We start from the raw sequence: 17,251 nt of genomic DNA, 5'->3' as shown, positions 1-17,251 counted from the left end.
CTAGAAACACCAATCAGAAAGGATATATGCTCCCTATGTTCATAGCAGCACAATTTACCATAGCTAAGATTTGGAAACAGCCTAAATGCCCATCAGCAGATGAGTGTATTAGAAAACTGTGGCAAATCTACATAATAGAATACTATGCTACTTGGGAGAGGTCAATGGGGGGAGGGGGGGGGGGGAAGGAGACTTATGTAATACTTTAAACAATAAATAATTTTAAAAATTGAATCAAATTGTTGTTGTTAAAATATAAAATAAGAAAATGTGAACAATACACCAGAGGGTTCAACAACAAATATAAGTAGACAGAAGAAAGAATCAGTAAAGTAGAGATATAACATGTGAAATTATTGATTCTGAGCAAAAGAACAAACGAATAATAAAAAATGAATACAGTCTATGGGGTCAAATCAACATACACATTATAGGAGTCCCAAAAGATGATACAGAATACAGAAAAAAATAAGATTTGAAAAAATAATGACCAAAAACGTCCCAACTTTGAAAAGAGATATGCACCTAAAAATCTACTAATCCTTTGTGGAGCTAAGGATAAATGAGTAGTGATTGCTTAAGGTTACAGGATTTATTTTGGGGATGATGAAAACGATTTCAAATTAATTGTGGCGATAGTTGCTCAACTATGCATAAACTAAAACTACTGAACTGTACACTTAAATGGATTAAATACAAGATATGTAAATTACATGTCAGTTAATACATTAGAGTGGAAAGAAGCAGTATATAATTATATGACTTAGAAAATTTCAGAAAATGTACAAATTTTTAGAAATGAGACAGTTGGGGAAAATGCTGAAAAAAATAAATATATGTGTGTTTTTATATATTCGTTTTTATCTGTGTATACATAAAGAAACTATCATATTTCCTAGCACTAAAATACATTCCTGGTCTTTCCAATAAAATCTGTAGAAAAGAAAAACCTAAAATTTGATGGGAAAAAATGAATATAACATTCCCATGACCAAGAAAGCCACAAAAACATATTATTTTGAAAATGCTGATCAAAATAGTGTAAGAATATTATAAAGATCGATTGCACCAATATATTGTATAAAATAAGATTGTATTATCAGGCCCTCTTAAGTCAAAGAAAGACCATCTTCACAACTCCTGAGTATTTTTTTAACTGTCTTGTGCTTTTTAAACTTTTTTTAAAGACCTTGAAAAGTTTTAAATCTAAATTCCAATGAATTCTAGCCTTTATCTATAAATTTAAGCCCTAACTGAGAAAAGTAAAAATTCATGATACTAATTTTTCTAAAACATGTTTTCCTTCAAAATCATTTATTTTTTAGTGATTACATTATAAATAAATATTTGAAGTCAGTTTCCTGCTTTGCAACATCTATTTTTAAAAAGCTATGGGTCTTAAGTGAAGGAATATAAATTAATACTAGTCCCATTGGTGGATTTGACTATATAACTTGTTATTTAAAGAAAATAACATATAATAAACTTCCTATGAGAAGTTAGATCCAAAATCACAGGGTGAATTCCATTCTCACTGCATACCTTGATTTTTGCATCAATGCTATATTTTTCTTTTTTCCAATGGGCTTCCTGCTTCCTCAGTCTCTCCAGGTCATTTAGCAGGTCAACACAGCGGGTACTTAATTTCTGGTTTTCCTCTTCCAGGTCTTTTATAATCAGTCTGTTTTGCTCTTCCTTATTCTGTATACACTCTTTACTGTCCTACACAACAGTGCCACAGGGCCGATAAACAAACAAACAAAAAAATGGTGAGCACTAATCAGCAAATATAAATTGTGCAGTTTTACCCTCACAGCAACTTCTTCAATATTTGATAGCCAAGGTCACCTATATACTTTTATTGGCCTCTTTTCATGCAGGTGGATAGATCATATTTTTTTCACTGGATGACAGCTTTGATGAGTACACATTTGCAAAGAGACCATTAATTGATCAAGCTGCCTTTGATGCTGTCCCCAGCTATTTTTGAGACTCACGCAGACATATACTCCCAGGGTTTTATCAATTAATAATGCCAGTCCCATCAGAATCTAATTACAAGAAGCCACATATTCACACTCCTGCTTTCTTAGCTCCAGTTCCATCATTAACTATTTATCTGAAAGTTATCAAGCTTGGAGTCTTAGCTTTAAAGCATCTTTCTTAGAGTTTTTGAATGTGAGAAAACTGTGGTACATCAGAGCCTCAGGCAATTTTTCTTCCAAGGTTGTCACTTTCTGTGCCACAAAAGCTGATAAAGCTTAAAGTAGGACTTTAAAATAATAGTACTATAAAACTATGTACAAGTCAATACACCTTAACTTCTTGTCTTTTATCTTTAAATTTCTTCTGCAAGTCACTGAATTCTTTCCTTAAGAGAGCATTTTCTTCATCTACTGCAATCTTCCGCTTTATAAGGTCATTTATGTCCCGTTTTAGTCCTGATTCTCTCTTTGAAAAAAAGAAAAAAGCAGTTATTAGTAAGCTGGTTATTTCTAAGAAAAATTTGTCATCTAAAATGATTTAGATCTTAATTAAAATGTAAGGATTAACTAGCTTTCATAATAACAATGCTCATTTCCTTCTGTGATATGCCCACAGGTGTTTGTTTTTTTAATTTTGTCTGATGAAAGATTCAGCTGCTTTTATTTTTTTTTCAAATATATTTTATTGATTTTTTTACAGAGAGGAAGAGAGAGGAATAGAGAGTTGGAAACATCGATGAGAGAGAAACATAGATCAGCTATGTTTCTCCTGCACACCTCCTATTGTGGATGTGCCCCCAACCAAGGTACATGACCTTGACCACAATCGAACCTGAGACCTTTCAGTCTGCAGGCCGACGCTCTATCCACTGAGCCAAATCAAACCGGTTAGGGCTGCCAAAAGCTTTTCAAGTAAACTGTGCAAATACAGTATCTATTTATTAGTTTAAAACATAGACCACATAAAAACTAGATACTGAATATTAAGCTACAATCAGAAAGCAAACTTTTGGGATTTAAGTGTGTAAGAAGAGAAAAACAAAATTTCATAAAACAATCTAAGGAAAATACATATTAACTAAAGTAAATATTATACTTTTGAGTATCATTTGAAAGAAAATGTTTTTAAATGAAATAATTACAGTTTTTTTGAAGGGGTAAGTAATTTAAAAGAATAAAAATGGCATGTTTGATTTGGTACCAAAAATATCCTGCTCCATAGAAAGAATATTCAGAATATTTAAACATTCACAATTTTAATTGAATATTCTTCTTACCTGCCAGAGATATCAAAATGATAGTGAATTAAAGAATGTATCCATGACTCAATTCTTAGTTTCCCACTTTTTTCTTTATAGCTTTTGTCTCAGAAAATGTAACCACTCTTGTAGTTTATGGTCTCATCGATGTTTGAAAGGACTACATAATTTATAATCCAGCCCTGACTCTATCCCAATCACCAAACCACATTTTCAACTTTCTATATAATATCTCCACTTGGATTATCTGCTGTCACCTAAAACTAATATGATAAAACTGAAATCCATATTCTGATACTATCTCTTTCTTAAACTTCTTCAACTTTTGTCAATCTATTCATTTTTTCAATTAATAGTTATTAAATCCTATTATCTGGCTATACCCATTTTTTAAAGCCTCCAAGTCACTCTTAACACCATCCTTCCTTCAAGCTCCATCTGTCTGTCAACCAAGATATCAGCACATTGTTTTCTTATTAATTAATATATTCAGTAGAAACCTCTAACCTTAATTCCATCACTGATCTATCACTGATGGTCATATGATCCCTAATTCTCAATTTATTTTGTACTTCCATATTTACTTATAATAAACACTCTCTAAAGGACTTGAGAATGAACTTAAAGTATGATTTAGGGGTAGGATGAAAAATGTGGTAAGTCTAAGGAATAAAACGAGGGTATCTCCTATATTCTAATTTCTTAACACTACTAGTGACCCAGTGCATGAAATTCGTGCACATTAAAAGGAGATTAACTAGAGGAAATCATTTAATATTGCTATTTGCCCTTTCTCTATAATAGAAGTGTCAGAGATGAGAGAAAATTAGTAAAAAGTATATGAAAACCTTCCTCCTATCAGAGTCTAGGGCACATCACAGGACCCAGAGTCAAGTTCCCACCCACCCACATGCACCTCAGAATCACATAAGATCCAGACCTGGCTGCCCCCTATTGGGCTAGTTTCAGACCTGGCCAGTCCCACCCTGTCAAGTCCTGCAGGGCAGGGGGCACAGCCTCAGATCCCCCAACCCAGCACCAGGAGGCGCAGCCTGAGGTCTCCTGTCAAGCCCTGCTGGGCAGGGGGTATGGTCTGAGGTGCCCCAGCCTGGTGCTGGGGGGGGGGGGGGGGAGGGCGTGGCCTCAAGTCCCCTGTCAAGCCCCACCTGGTGAGGGGCAAAGCCTGAGGTCCCCTGGCCTGGCACTGGGGCAAGGGGAGCAGCCTGAGGGCCTCTAGGCAAGCACCAGGACAGGAAGCGCACCTTGAGGCCCCTGTCAAGCCCCACAGGGCGGGGTGGGGGGCGGGGGGAATGGCCTCAGATCCCATGGCCTGACACTGGGGCAGGGGGTGCGGCCTGAGGTCCCTAATCAAGCCATGCTGGGGGGAGGGGGAGCCACACACATACAGTCTGAGGTCCCTTGTCAAGCCCTGCTGGGTGGGAGGTGCGGCCTGAAGTCCCCTGTCAAGTGGAGGGAAGAGCATAGCCTCAGGTCCCTGCTGATTGTCCGTTAAGGCTCCTTATGGGAACTTGACCTCAGCTGTGGGTGCAGCCATCTTTGTGACAGAGTGATGGTCAATTAGCATATTCCCTCTTTGATAGGATAATGTTACTTGATTTTATTTTACTTCTACTTAAAAGTATTTTAAATACTAAATACAGTAATAGACAACAATAGAAATATGTTCTGAAAAATGCACCATTAGGTGATTTTATTTTTGCATGAATATCATAGAATGCACTTACACAAATTTAGCTGGTATGGCCTACCACTGTAATTGTATTTGCTATACTCTTATATGAATCTCAGTGCAGTAGGTTTGTTAACCTGAGCATGACCAGAAACACACAATGCGCTGTGCTACCACATTATGATGACTATGATAAAATTTCTAGGCAATAGGAATTTTTAGCTCCATTAAAATCATATGGAACCACTGTAGTATATACACTGAGTAGTCAAATTATTATGATCTCTGAACGCATAATAATCTGGCTACTCAGTGTATATGGGCTCCACTGACCTAAAGGTTATTATGTGATCCATAACTGTACACAGAGAAATAATCTATGGTAAGTGTGTAAGGTATTAAGAAACAATAAAAAGAGCATCCCTGTAACCATAACAGCCAATTAAAAAACACAACTTTATCATTATATTTGAAGGCTCATGTTCCCTGATCCTCTTACGGGGGTAAGCATTGTCCTAAAACTTTGGTTCTCACTCTTCTCTTGCTTTTCCATATATAATAGTTTGAAGACATATACACGGTATTCCCCCAAAAATGTATACATACTTTAACAGCTGATAGCTCAATTTTTAAAATGAAATGTATTTTAGTAATCACTGTCTTTATAAATTAGTCAATATGTGTTTGTACATTTCTTAGGGACACCTTATGTATTCCTATTTAATGTATTGTACAGTTTACCTTATTTTAAAACTTTATATAAATTAAATCATACCACATATATTCTGTGGCATGCTATTTTTGCTCAATTTACATTACAGATTGTCATCTAGTAATGGTTCATTAAATCAATTTAGTCATCATAATCAGCATTTTTAAGTGGAATAGAATACAATAGAATACAAAAGAGATATGCTCAAATTCTTACCAAAAAATAAACTATGCCCATAAAAATATACTTATGAAAGAAGCAGGATGTGAGGGCAATCTGGCTGTGACATTTGTCACCCCATTGATCGCCAGGGTTGAAAGAAGCAGACACACTATAGTAAATGAAATATCTATTTTTTTCAGTATATAATTTAGAATTTCTATTTTGTGAAAATATAAAAGTAATATTTAATATCAACTTTGCTATATTTTTACTTTGAATAGGCATAGAAAGATAACTATTATTATATAAAACATTATTTTATGTGTGTATACTTGACTCATGAATTAAGATATACTTTTTTCTGTGTGGGGGTCATATTAATAAAAAGTTGAAAAGCATTGATCTAGATCAGTGTTTCCCAAACTTTTGACATATGTGTACCCCTTCTATAATTTTCGTAACACAGGGTACCCCTTATCAAAAAAAAAAAAAGTGGATGTATTAGGCACAGCTAAGCACAGTGCAGTGCATATCCCCACCGAACTCCAGTGCAACCCGTACCCCTACCAAACTCTTCCCGTACCCCTGGGGGTACGTGTACCACACTTTGGGAAACACTGCTCTAGATTATATATGTTCAGAGGTGAAAGTGCTAGGTCATAAGCTAGATGCACTTCAAGAGTTCTCAACAGCTCCACATTTGCAACAACACTTGATTCAGTTTGTTAATTTTTATAAATCCAGTAGATATGACACCTCAACATGGTTTTCATTTCTATTTCCTATTTATCAAAATGAGTCTAACATCAGTCAAGCAGTATAAAAAGAGATCCATAAATACAGCCTATCCACAATTCATAACCCATATTTCTATTCTCATCTAAAACTTATCCTCCATCATCTAAATTAATTTCCATCTCCTCCATAAGTCTTTCCCAACTATCACAGAAAGTTAGCCATTTCTAAATTTCTGTATTGCCTTACATTATTCACGTGACACTTAACATATTATCTAGTCTTGCTAATTTTTCCTCTATGTATTCATACTGTCTCCCAAATCAAATTATTAAATGTTTATGAATAAGATTAAAACTGACCTATAAATTCAATCATGTTACCTTTTGAATAAAAAAGAATACAGTGGGAAATTAGTTAACCAAAACTATCACATTGTGGTAAGTAGTTTGATAAATTTGATATTATCCTATATAACAAAGAGGTAATATGCAAATTAACTCTCACAAGATTGCTGCCCATGACCAGGCCAGCAGGGGGTTAGTGAGGAACGACCAAATAACTGAACAAGCAGGCTGTGTGGAGCGACCAGGCAGGCAGGGGGGTTAGTGAGGGATGACCAAATGACTGAAGAAGCTCTACTTTAAATTATGAATGCATAGGTATATACAATCACAGTTCATTTTATAATTTAGTTTTATGAAACTTTTCAATTAACTTTTCTAGATAGAGTACATTCTTAATGGTCTGGCTTGGGTTAATATTAAAATAGTAAACAGAACTCAGAGGAACCATAAAGTAAAAAGGGTGACAAGAGAAAGTATGTCTGGAACAAATAATTTATTATGAATAAGCCATGAAATTAATAATTCACATCATGGTCAAGAGAAGTCTATAGGGTAAGGAGAAATGATAGTGAATATGAAGCAGGAAAAGAGGTGGAGCAGCAGTATAAAACTTAAAACTCTATCAGGCAATACTTGAGCAAAGTTAATATATTATTTATATAACCTACTTTTAAATGGATATGAAAGTTTTAATTTTTAAAAAAAAAGATAAGTAATGAAATCACAAGTAAAAAAAAAAAATGGTGAGTGGAAAAAGAGAAAGGGGTACGAAAACTAATTATAATTGAGAACCTAAACTTTTGAGCTTCCAAGAAGGTAAGAAAATAGGAACATATAATGTTAACGAGCAATCATCATCTAATTAAATGCAATATATAGGTTATTAGCAGAGTCATATTATTTAATACAATATTAGGAGGGGGATTTATTATATGTCAGTTATTATTTTATAAATGACAATGAAAAGGCTAAAGCATACTCTTACCAAAAGAAGTTATATGGCCGAGGCCGGTTTGGCTCAGTGGTAGAGCGTCGGCCTGCAGACTGAAAGGTCCCAGGTTCGATTCCTGTCAAGGGCATGTACATTGGTTGCGGGCACATCCCCGGTAGGGGGTGTGCAAGAGGCGGCTGGTCGATGTTTCTCTCTCATCGACGTTTCTAGCTCTCTATCTCTCTCCTTTCCTCCTCTCTGTGAAATATCAATAAAATATATTTTTTTTAAAAAAGAAGTTATATGACAATTTTTACACTACTACCAATTAACTGTTATATTAGACTGCACTTCTTTTTTCTTTTTCTTTTTGTTTTCTTTTTTTAAATACATTTTATTGATTTTTTATAGAGAGGAAGAGAGAGGGATAGAGAGTTAGAAACATTGATGAGAGAGAATCATCGATCAGCTGCCTCTTGCACACCCTCTTCTGGGGATGTGCTTGCCACCAAGGTACATGCCCTTGACTGGAATTTAACCCGGGACCCTTCAGTCCGCAGGTTGATGCTCTATCCACCGAGTCAAACCGGTTTTGGCTAGACTCCACTTCTATAAAAGTTTTTGCACAACCAGCTAAAAACATACTGTGTGTGTTCTGTGTAACTTTCTAATAATTTACGTATTTATCCATTTATATTTTATTGGCTAGTATATATTTAATTTTTTAAGTTATTAAATTGACTGGGGTGAACTTTCTAATAATTTGAGTTACATAAGCTAAAGGGGTTGTCATTTTTAACTTTTACTCTATTCCAAGAGCTACAAGTTTTGAAAATTAATAGCTAGTTAATATTATTCAGTAAAACAACAAAAGACAATGAAGGACTTCCTGGTTTCTAACCCAGCATGTAAGGATCTTGGAAGTTGTCTCTCCTATTGAACACATGAAAAAGCCAAACAACTGAAAATCAACAACTCTTTTTAGATCCATCAGGTAACTGAAGTCATAGGGCAAACTATTGTTCCCAAAACTGGGTAGTTAGACAGACAGATACAGAAAATCACAAGTTACCAGAGCAGAAATCCAGGAGAAGAAAACTTCATGGGAACCAGTACCAGAGTAGGAAAAAACCTAATCTATAATTAATGAATTGTTGGAGGATCTGTGTACATATGTTTCCGAGTTAAAAAGTCCAGGAGGGCCAGTACTAGGGGAGCTCCAATCTTTCATAAGTTTTATATACTTGAGCCTGGTTGTCACAGGGAAGATTGGAGAAAAATACCTTTCTACTTTCTACAGGGAGAAGTGAAAAGTAGCCATCCTATATAATAAAAGCCTATTATGCAAACTGACCAAACAAAGTAGGTGGGATCTCAACCCCAGATATGAAGCAGTATTACAAAGCCACTGTTCTCATCTGTCTGGTACTGGCACAAGAAAAGACATACATACCAACGCAATAGAATAGAGAACCCAGAAATCAACCCAAACCACTATGCTCAATTGATATTTGACAAAGGAGGCATGAACATAAAATGGGAGTCAAGACAGTCTCTTCAATAAATGGTGTTGGGAAAATTGGACAGATACATGCAAAAACATTAAACTAGATCACCATACATAAAAATAAACTCAAAATGGATACAGGACTTAAACATAAGATGGGAAACCATAAAATACTGGAGGAATCCATAGGCAGCAAAATCTCAGACATAATGCCGAAGCAATTTCTTCACTGATACCACCCCTAGGGCAATGGAAGCTAAGGAGAAAATAAACAAATGGGTTTCCATCAAAATAAAAGGATTTTTTACAGCAAAAGAAACCATAAAAAAACAAAAAAACAACAACAAGAAAGCCCACTGTATGGGAGAATATATTTGCAAATGTTATCATTGATAAAGGTTTAATCTCCAACATCTACAAGGAACTTATACAACTTAATAAAAGGAAGATAAATAATCCAATAAAAAAAAATGGGCAATAGACCTAAATAGGATATTTTTGAAAGAAGACAGAAGGAAGGCCAAGAGACATATGAAAACATGCTTAAAGTCACTAATTATCAAAGAGATGCAAATCAAAACGGCAATTCGGTACCATCTCACACCTGTCAGAATGGCAATCATCAACAAATCAACAAACAACAAGTGCTGGTGAGGATGCTGAGAAAAAGGAACCCTTGTCCACTGCTGGTGGGAATACAGACTGGTACAACCACTGTGGAGAACAGTATGGAGTCTCCTCAAAAAACTAAAAATGGAATTCCCATTTGACCCAGTAATCCCACTTCCAGGAATATATCCCAAGAAACTAGAAACACCAATCAGAAAGGATATATGCACCCCTATGTTCGTAGCAGCACAATTTACCATAGCTAAGATTTGGAAATAGCCTAAATGCCCATCAGCAGATGAGTGGATAAGAAAACTATGGTACATCTACACAATAGAATACTACGCTTCTATAAAAAAGAAGGAACTCTTACCATCTGCAGCAGCATGGACGGACCTGGAGAGCTTTATGTTAAGTGAAATACAATGAAAGAAAAATAGCACATGATCTCATTCATTTATGGAAAATAAAGAACATTAAAACCTGATGAACAAAAAGATAGATACAGATGCAATAAAGCTGTCAAATTATAGTGGGAAGGCTGGGAATGGAGGGAAAAAGATAAACTGAAGGACTTGTATGCATGCATATAAGCACAACCAATGGACATAAGACAGGGGGTAGGGAAGTTGGAGGAAGGTCAATGGGGGGAAAAGGGAGATATGTACTATTTACTATATGTAATACTTTAAACAATAAAAAATAAAGTTAAAAAATATAAAATAAAAAAGATGAAAAATTAGAATGAATGTACTGAATCTTATTATCTTCTTAGTCTCATGGTCTCCACCTTTATATAGGTCTGCTAACTCAATCAAATCCTTTTGCATTGTGTAATTTTTTTCTCCATTACTTTCAAATATTTTGGCAAATATTTTAAGTACAGAACCTTCTTTCTCTTTACTATACAATCCCTCATTCTTTTCTATTTGTTAGAATTAAGGGATCTCTTAAAATGTCATATACCAATTATCCTTGTATTGCTTTATAAAACCACTAAACACATCACTATTGCTAAATTTAATCTTCTTCACAAACCCCACTTTTGCAGCATTTTACAATAAAATTTTGCTTTTTAAAACTCCTTTTTTTTTAATTCATAAGATACTAAAGTATATAAACTTCCCTCTCTTCTTCCCTGTCATTTCATCTTTTTTTCTGAAATTTTCTCTTCCTCTCACCAATTAACAATATCAGCAAATACCTTGTTCTTAGAATTCTCACTGTTTAAACCCTTCCCTCTAACTATAACTTTAAATATCTACATCTTAAAGAGAAAACAGAAGTGAATGATAACTGCTATAAATAAAAGACAAAATTCAATAAAACAATAACTTGCTAGATACTACTATAAAACTATAATACAATCTTAAGAGTTTAATATATAAATAACACAGCCTAGTAATTCAGAAAATAAGAGGCTATAAGCTAAGTATAACTATAAAGAATAATCCAACTATAATAGTTTCAAAATAGTAATGGTTTAACATAATGACCCTTGTATTCTTAATGCACATTATGGCAAAAAATAATTTAAAATAATACAAACATCTACTAAAACAATTATAGTGGTTATAGTATTTCCTATTGTAACACCAACCTGTTCCAATTCTTGTATTTTAGCATCCTTGACTTGTAGAATTTCTAAAACTTTTCTGTCTTTAGCTTCAGTTTTCTGTTTTTCTCTAGAAATAATAATAAATAAATTTAAAAATATGCACACACACACACACACACATTGAGAGTTTATTAGTCATAACTGGTAACTAATCCTTTAGAATTTCACATCCTGATAATAAGTGTCACTTTGAAATATAGAAAATTAAGTTATCTGGGGTTGACAGCCCAGTCAGAAACCATATGGCAAGTGTCAAAACTTAGAACTGCTCACAACTAAAACAACTTCATTTTAAATAATTTAATTCCAGATTTAGTTACATAAGAATATTTAAAACACGTGTAACATTACCCATTGTATTACAAATTTAAAATAATATACAAATATATCTTAACAAACATTTTATATAGGAAGTTATATTAAAAATAAAATATTGGACATTTCAAAGATGGCAGCAAAATAGGTGGATCTTTCTTGCACCTCCTTCCAGAACCAAACTGGAAATAAAACTAAAGTGGGGACCATTCACCTTGACTTACCAACTGAAGATTAGCTGAAGAGGAGACTTTCAACAAGGAAGGGCACAGACCACCTCGAGATAGGTAGGAGGAATTTGGTCCCGAGAAGGGCAGGGCCAGCTCCCACAAGAGGCAAGCCGCAGCCCATAGCAACAGAGCCAAGAACAGCAGCCCATATAACATACAGCTGTGAAAGACAGTGGAGCTTCTATCTACCAGGGAGAATCAGCGCTGTTTGTTTGTTTTGTTTTGTTTCTTTAAACAAAAAAACAAAGCACAGGGTTTTCGTTTGCAGGCTCTTACCAAGGCTTCTGTGGAAACTGAAATCACCTGAAAAGAGTCTGAAGTGTCATTGGGGGAGAGATTGAAGAGCAAATCAGTATGACTGAGCTTGATCATCACCCCAATACATACCACAGCAGGTGAGTTTTACCAAACATTCAAAGAACTAACACCTATCCTCAAACTAATCCAAAAAATTCAAGAGCAAGGAAGACTTCCAAGCTTTTGCAAAGCCAGATAAAGACACTACCAAGAAAGAATATTATAAACCAATATCTCTGATGAACAAAGATGCTAAAATCCTCCACAAAAATACTAACAAATCTATACCTTAAAAAGATCATACATTCTAGATCAAGAGAAACACACGGAAAATAAACAATTGGAACTATACCAAACTAAAAAGCTCTGCACAGCAAAGGAAACCACCAGCACAATGTAAAGAGAACCGACTGTATGAGAGAACATATTTGCCAATGATATATCTGATAAGGGGTTAGTTTTCAAAATATACAAGAACTCATACAGCTCAACACTATGAAAACAATTCAATTCAAAAACTGGGCAGAGGACTTGAATAGACACTGCTCCAAAGTGGATATACAAATAGCCAAAAAAACCATTTTTTTAAAAAATATGCTTAATGTCATTAGTCATCAGAGAAATGAAAATTAAAACAACAATGTGGTTTCCCTAGCCACACAATGGATAGAGTGTCTGCCTACAGACTGAAGGGACCCAGGTTCAATTCCAGTCAAGGACACATGCCAGAGTTGTGAGCTCGATCCCTAGTAAGGGGCATGCAGGAGGCAGCCAATCAATGATTATCTCTCATCATCGATGTTTCTATCTCCTTCTACCTCTCCCTTCTGCTCTGAAGTCAATAAAGATATATTTTTTTTAAAAAAATAACATCTCTTTTTAAAGAAACCAACAATACCAACAACAATCAGGTATCATCTCACACCAGAAAGGCTATTATCAACAAATCAACCGATTGACAAGAGCTGGTGATGATTTGGAGAAAAGGGAACCCTAGTTCACTACTATTGGGAATGCAAGCTGGTACAGTCACTATGGAAAACAATATAGAGTTTCCTCAAAAATTTTAAAATGGAATTGCCATTTGACCCAGCAATCCCACTTCTGGGAATATATCCTAAGAATCCTGAAAGACCAATCAAAAAGAATAATCCCTATGTTCATATAAGAATTATTTACAACTAGAGGCCCCTGGCCTTCAGGAGAGGGCCAAAACTGGTTCTCTGACATCCCCCAAGGGGTCCCGGATTGCAAGAGAACGCAGGCCAGGCAGAGGGATCATACTGGTGCACAATCGGAGCCAGGGAAGGACACAGGAGGCTGGTCAGCTTGGGAGGGACTACAGGAGGGCTCCAGGGCATGTCCAGCCTATCTTGTTCAGTCCCAATCAGCAGGACCTATTGGTCGGAGCGTCTGCCCCCTGGTGGTCAGTGTACATCATAGTGACTGGTCAACTGCCCCGTGGTGGTCGGTACATATCATAGCAAGCGGTTGGGTGGTCTTAGCATATCATTAGCATGTTACACTTTATATGATGAGTGGATGACAGGACACTTAGTATATTGAGCTTTTATTATATAGGACTAGAGGCCCGGTGCCTGAAATTCGTGCATGGGGAGGGGGGTCCCTCAGCCCAGGCTGCACCCTCTCCAATCTGGGACCCCTCGGTGGATGTCTGACTGCCGATTTAGGACCACTGGCTCCTGACCACTCACCTGCCTGCCTGCCTAATGTCCCCAACTGCCCTTCCCTGCCAGCCTGGTTGTCCCATGCCAGGCTGTCACCCCCAACTGCCCTCCCCTGCCAGCCTGGTCACCCCTAACTCCCTGCGGGCCTGATCTTGCCACTAACTACTCACCCCTGCTAACCTAATCACCTCTAACTGCCTATGCCTCAGCCCCCACCACCATGGCTTTGTTCGGAAAAAAGTAAGACACCGGAAAAAGGCCAGTCTACCTAGTCTAATTAGCATATTACCCTTTTATTAGTTTAGATAGATTATATAGAATTGCTTAAATGGGGTGTGGAAAGGCCTTTTTCAGCAGGCGGAGATGGTTTTGGCAGCAAAAGTACATAATCCCTATATCTGGACTGATAGCCAGCCATATGCACTATACACTGCCAAAACAGTCATTAAAATTGAACAGCTTGCCAAAACCAGTTTGTCTCAATGGATAGAGTGTCAGCCTGTGGGCTGCAAGGATCCAGTTTGATTCTGGTCAAGGGTATGTACCCTGGTTGCTAGCACATCCCCAATAGGTGATGTGCAAGAGGCAGCTGGTCGATGTTTCTCTCTCATCAATGTTTCTAACTCTCTATCCCTCTCTCTTCCTCTCTATGAAAAAATCAATATAGCCGAAACCGGTTTGGCTCAGTGGTAGAGCGTCGGTCTGCAGACTGAAGGGTCCCAGGTTCGATTCCGGTCAAGGGCATGTACATTGGTTGCGGGCACATCCCTGGTAGGGGGTGTGCAAGAGGCAGCTGGTCGATGATTCTCTCTCATCGACGTTTCTAGCTCTCTATCTCTCTCTCCTCCTCTCTGTAAAAAATCAATAAAATATAAATAAATAAAATAAAAAAGCCCTCTTTAATATATATATATATATATATATATATATATATTTTTTTTAATTGAACAGCTTTCTCACACCTTACACCAAACAGCTGTTGCCCTTATAACCTCTCCTCAGCCCCCACCTTAGGTTCTGCCTTCGCAGTTCATCCAGATTAGGTTCAGTTTCCATGCCAGTCAACATCAAAATCTCCAACTCCTAGACAGCCATTGGCTCCTCGCAGTTCACCCAGATTTGGTTCTGATTGATTGGTTTCTATGCCAGTTAGTGTCAAAAGCCCCACTTCCTAAGCAGCCACTGGCTCCTCTGAGAAATCCAGAACGGCCCTACCTTCATGGTGGCACCACCCACAGTCCAATACTGGGTGTATCTCTGGCCGCTCTGAGAAGCGGCACCTCAGGTCTGTGCTGGTGGGAATTTTGAATTATCATCCCTGACCTAACCTTCTTACAGTGTGAGCTCCGTGAAGACAAGCATTTGTCTTGTTCCTTCTTAGTTCACTCATAGACTTTTTTTGTCTCCTTGACCAGGAGTTGGACCAGCAGGCAGGCCGGCCAACTGCCCATGTCCCCTCCCCCTGGCCAGGTTGGCCAGACCCCATCCATGCACAAATTCATGCACCAGGCACGCGCGCACAAACACACACACACAAACACACACACACACACACACACACACACACACACACACTGAGTGGCCAGATTATTATGTGTTCAGAGATCATGTTAATCTGGTCACTCAGTGAATATAGATAGCTAAAATCTGGAAACAACTCAAAGGCCCATCAGAAGATAAATGGAAAAAAAAAAGCTATGGTACATTTACACAATGGAATATTATTCAGCTACAAAAAAGGATAAAGAAAAAAAAAAATAAGGACCTCTTAACCACCCTACCCTTCTCTCTTACAAATCAATAAATTTTTTTAAAAAATTAAGGAGAAAAAGCCACATCTCTGAAAATCATAAACTAAACAGAAATATAATGCTATGGATGTGGATGTTGCATTCTAAGGTGAAAAAGAGCTTGGCTCCTGGGAATAGTAAGAAATACTTGTCCTGCTCAACATGTAGAATCATAGCCAGGCTCATTGTTTGAAACCAGAGAGTGGGGAGGGGCTCCCAACTCCTGAAAGAAAGCCGCTGCTCGCACCCACAGCTGGCCCTGGAGGCACGGCTCGCACACGCTACTGGCCCCCAGTGCCAGTCCCAACTGCCCCTGAGGATTTCTCCACCTCCCCTTGCTCCTGCAGGACAATTTCGGCAGCAGCTGACGTTTGCTTCCACTGATGCCGCCAGTCCTACTCGCACCCGCTGCTGGCTCTAGCCCCAATGGCTCCGCACTGTCGGCGGGTGCAAGCGGAGCCAGTGCCATCAACATGTTGGAGCAGTGATGGTGGGAACGGGGCTGCTGGCAGACAGGGGGCTGGGGGCCACAACAGGAAGGGCTGGGCGAGCACGAGGATGGGTCAAGACCCACCCCTATGCCCACTGCAGCCTCTTGGCCCACAATTCCTTTTAAGGTGCACGAATTCATGCACTGGGCCCCTTTATAGTACATTTATATAAGCCCATCATCATGGTTCACAGTTTTACTCTAGTCATCTACAGTCCTCTGGGTGTAAGCACAAATAGCGGAAAGTTGAAATAAACCACATTTGACATTTTTTTCAAACACAGTATGACTACTATGGTTACTGTTTGTACTTTATCCTGCTTTATTATTTTATTTTCTATTTACCAAACATTACCAGCACATTTAATGCATATCACTGTTTTCAACTAGGTTTTCTTTTTGTTTTTTTTTTATTAATAGTAAAATTAAGTGTACTATACTTTCAGAAATTGAAATTCCTTTTTCTTCTAATTTGCCATTGCCTAGCAATGTATCTACCATATTTTATCTGTTTTTTATATATTAAATAAATATATGCCCTTTGCTTATCATTTGTCACTAACATATAACCTCAAATCATTACTTGATTTTTTAAATATACCATTATGAAATCATGAGAATTACAAAAAGAATAGTAGATCCATTCAAGGAGAAATATGACTTCAAATCCTAAAGAACAAGGCATGATAGGTTTACCCTGGAACAAAGACCCAAGTTGAGACAGCCAAGACATTAATTCCAGTAAGAAACTCCCTCTGTAAGTTCCTTTCTAGATATACTATCAATCTATTTTTAACTTACCAGGGATTAGTGTAATTACAGGGATAAAGTCTTTCTAATACACCCTTCTGCAATAAGAGTAAAATCCCCACTAATGTCAAAATAA

At 37.1% G+C, this 17,251-nt stretch overlaps 1 protein-coding gene across 4 annotated transcripts in view; it reads right to left on the bottom strand.

Moving 5' to 3' along the window:
- The window catches only part of CNTLN (centlein), a 220,199-nt gene that overhangs the window by 165,900 nt on the left and 37,048 nt on the right, over positions 1–17,251 (bottom strand). For 3 of the 4 annotated variants that reach the window (XM_084898075.1, XM_084898077.1, XM_084898076.1), the window contains exons 3-5: positions 11,538–11,622; positions 2,317–2,451; positions 1,543–1,722 (exon numbers count right to left, since the gene is read on the bottom strand). In XM_084898075.1, coding sequence (XP_084754201.1) covers positions 1,543–1,722; positions 2,317–2,451; positions 11,538–11,622 — 400 coding nt within the window. The remainder of the gene's footprint in view (positions 1–1,542; positions 1,723–2,316; positions 2,452–11,537; positions 11,623–17,251) is intronic. The other variant, XM_084898078.1, reaches the window with a different exon arrangement.

This window comes from Pipistrellus hanaki, assembly GCF_964339955.1.
Source record: "Pipistrellus hanaki genome assembly, chromosome: 11".
Taxonomy (NCBI): domain Eukaryota; kingdom Metazoa; phylum Chordata; class Mammalia; order Chiroptera; family Vespertilionidae; genus Pipistrellus; species Pipistrellus hanaki.
The sequence above is the reverse complement of the archived record's forward strand: the minus strand, read 5'-3'. Positions and strand labels throughout refer to the sequence as shown.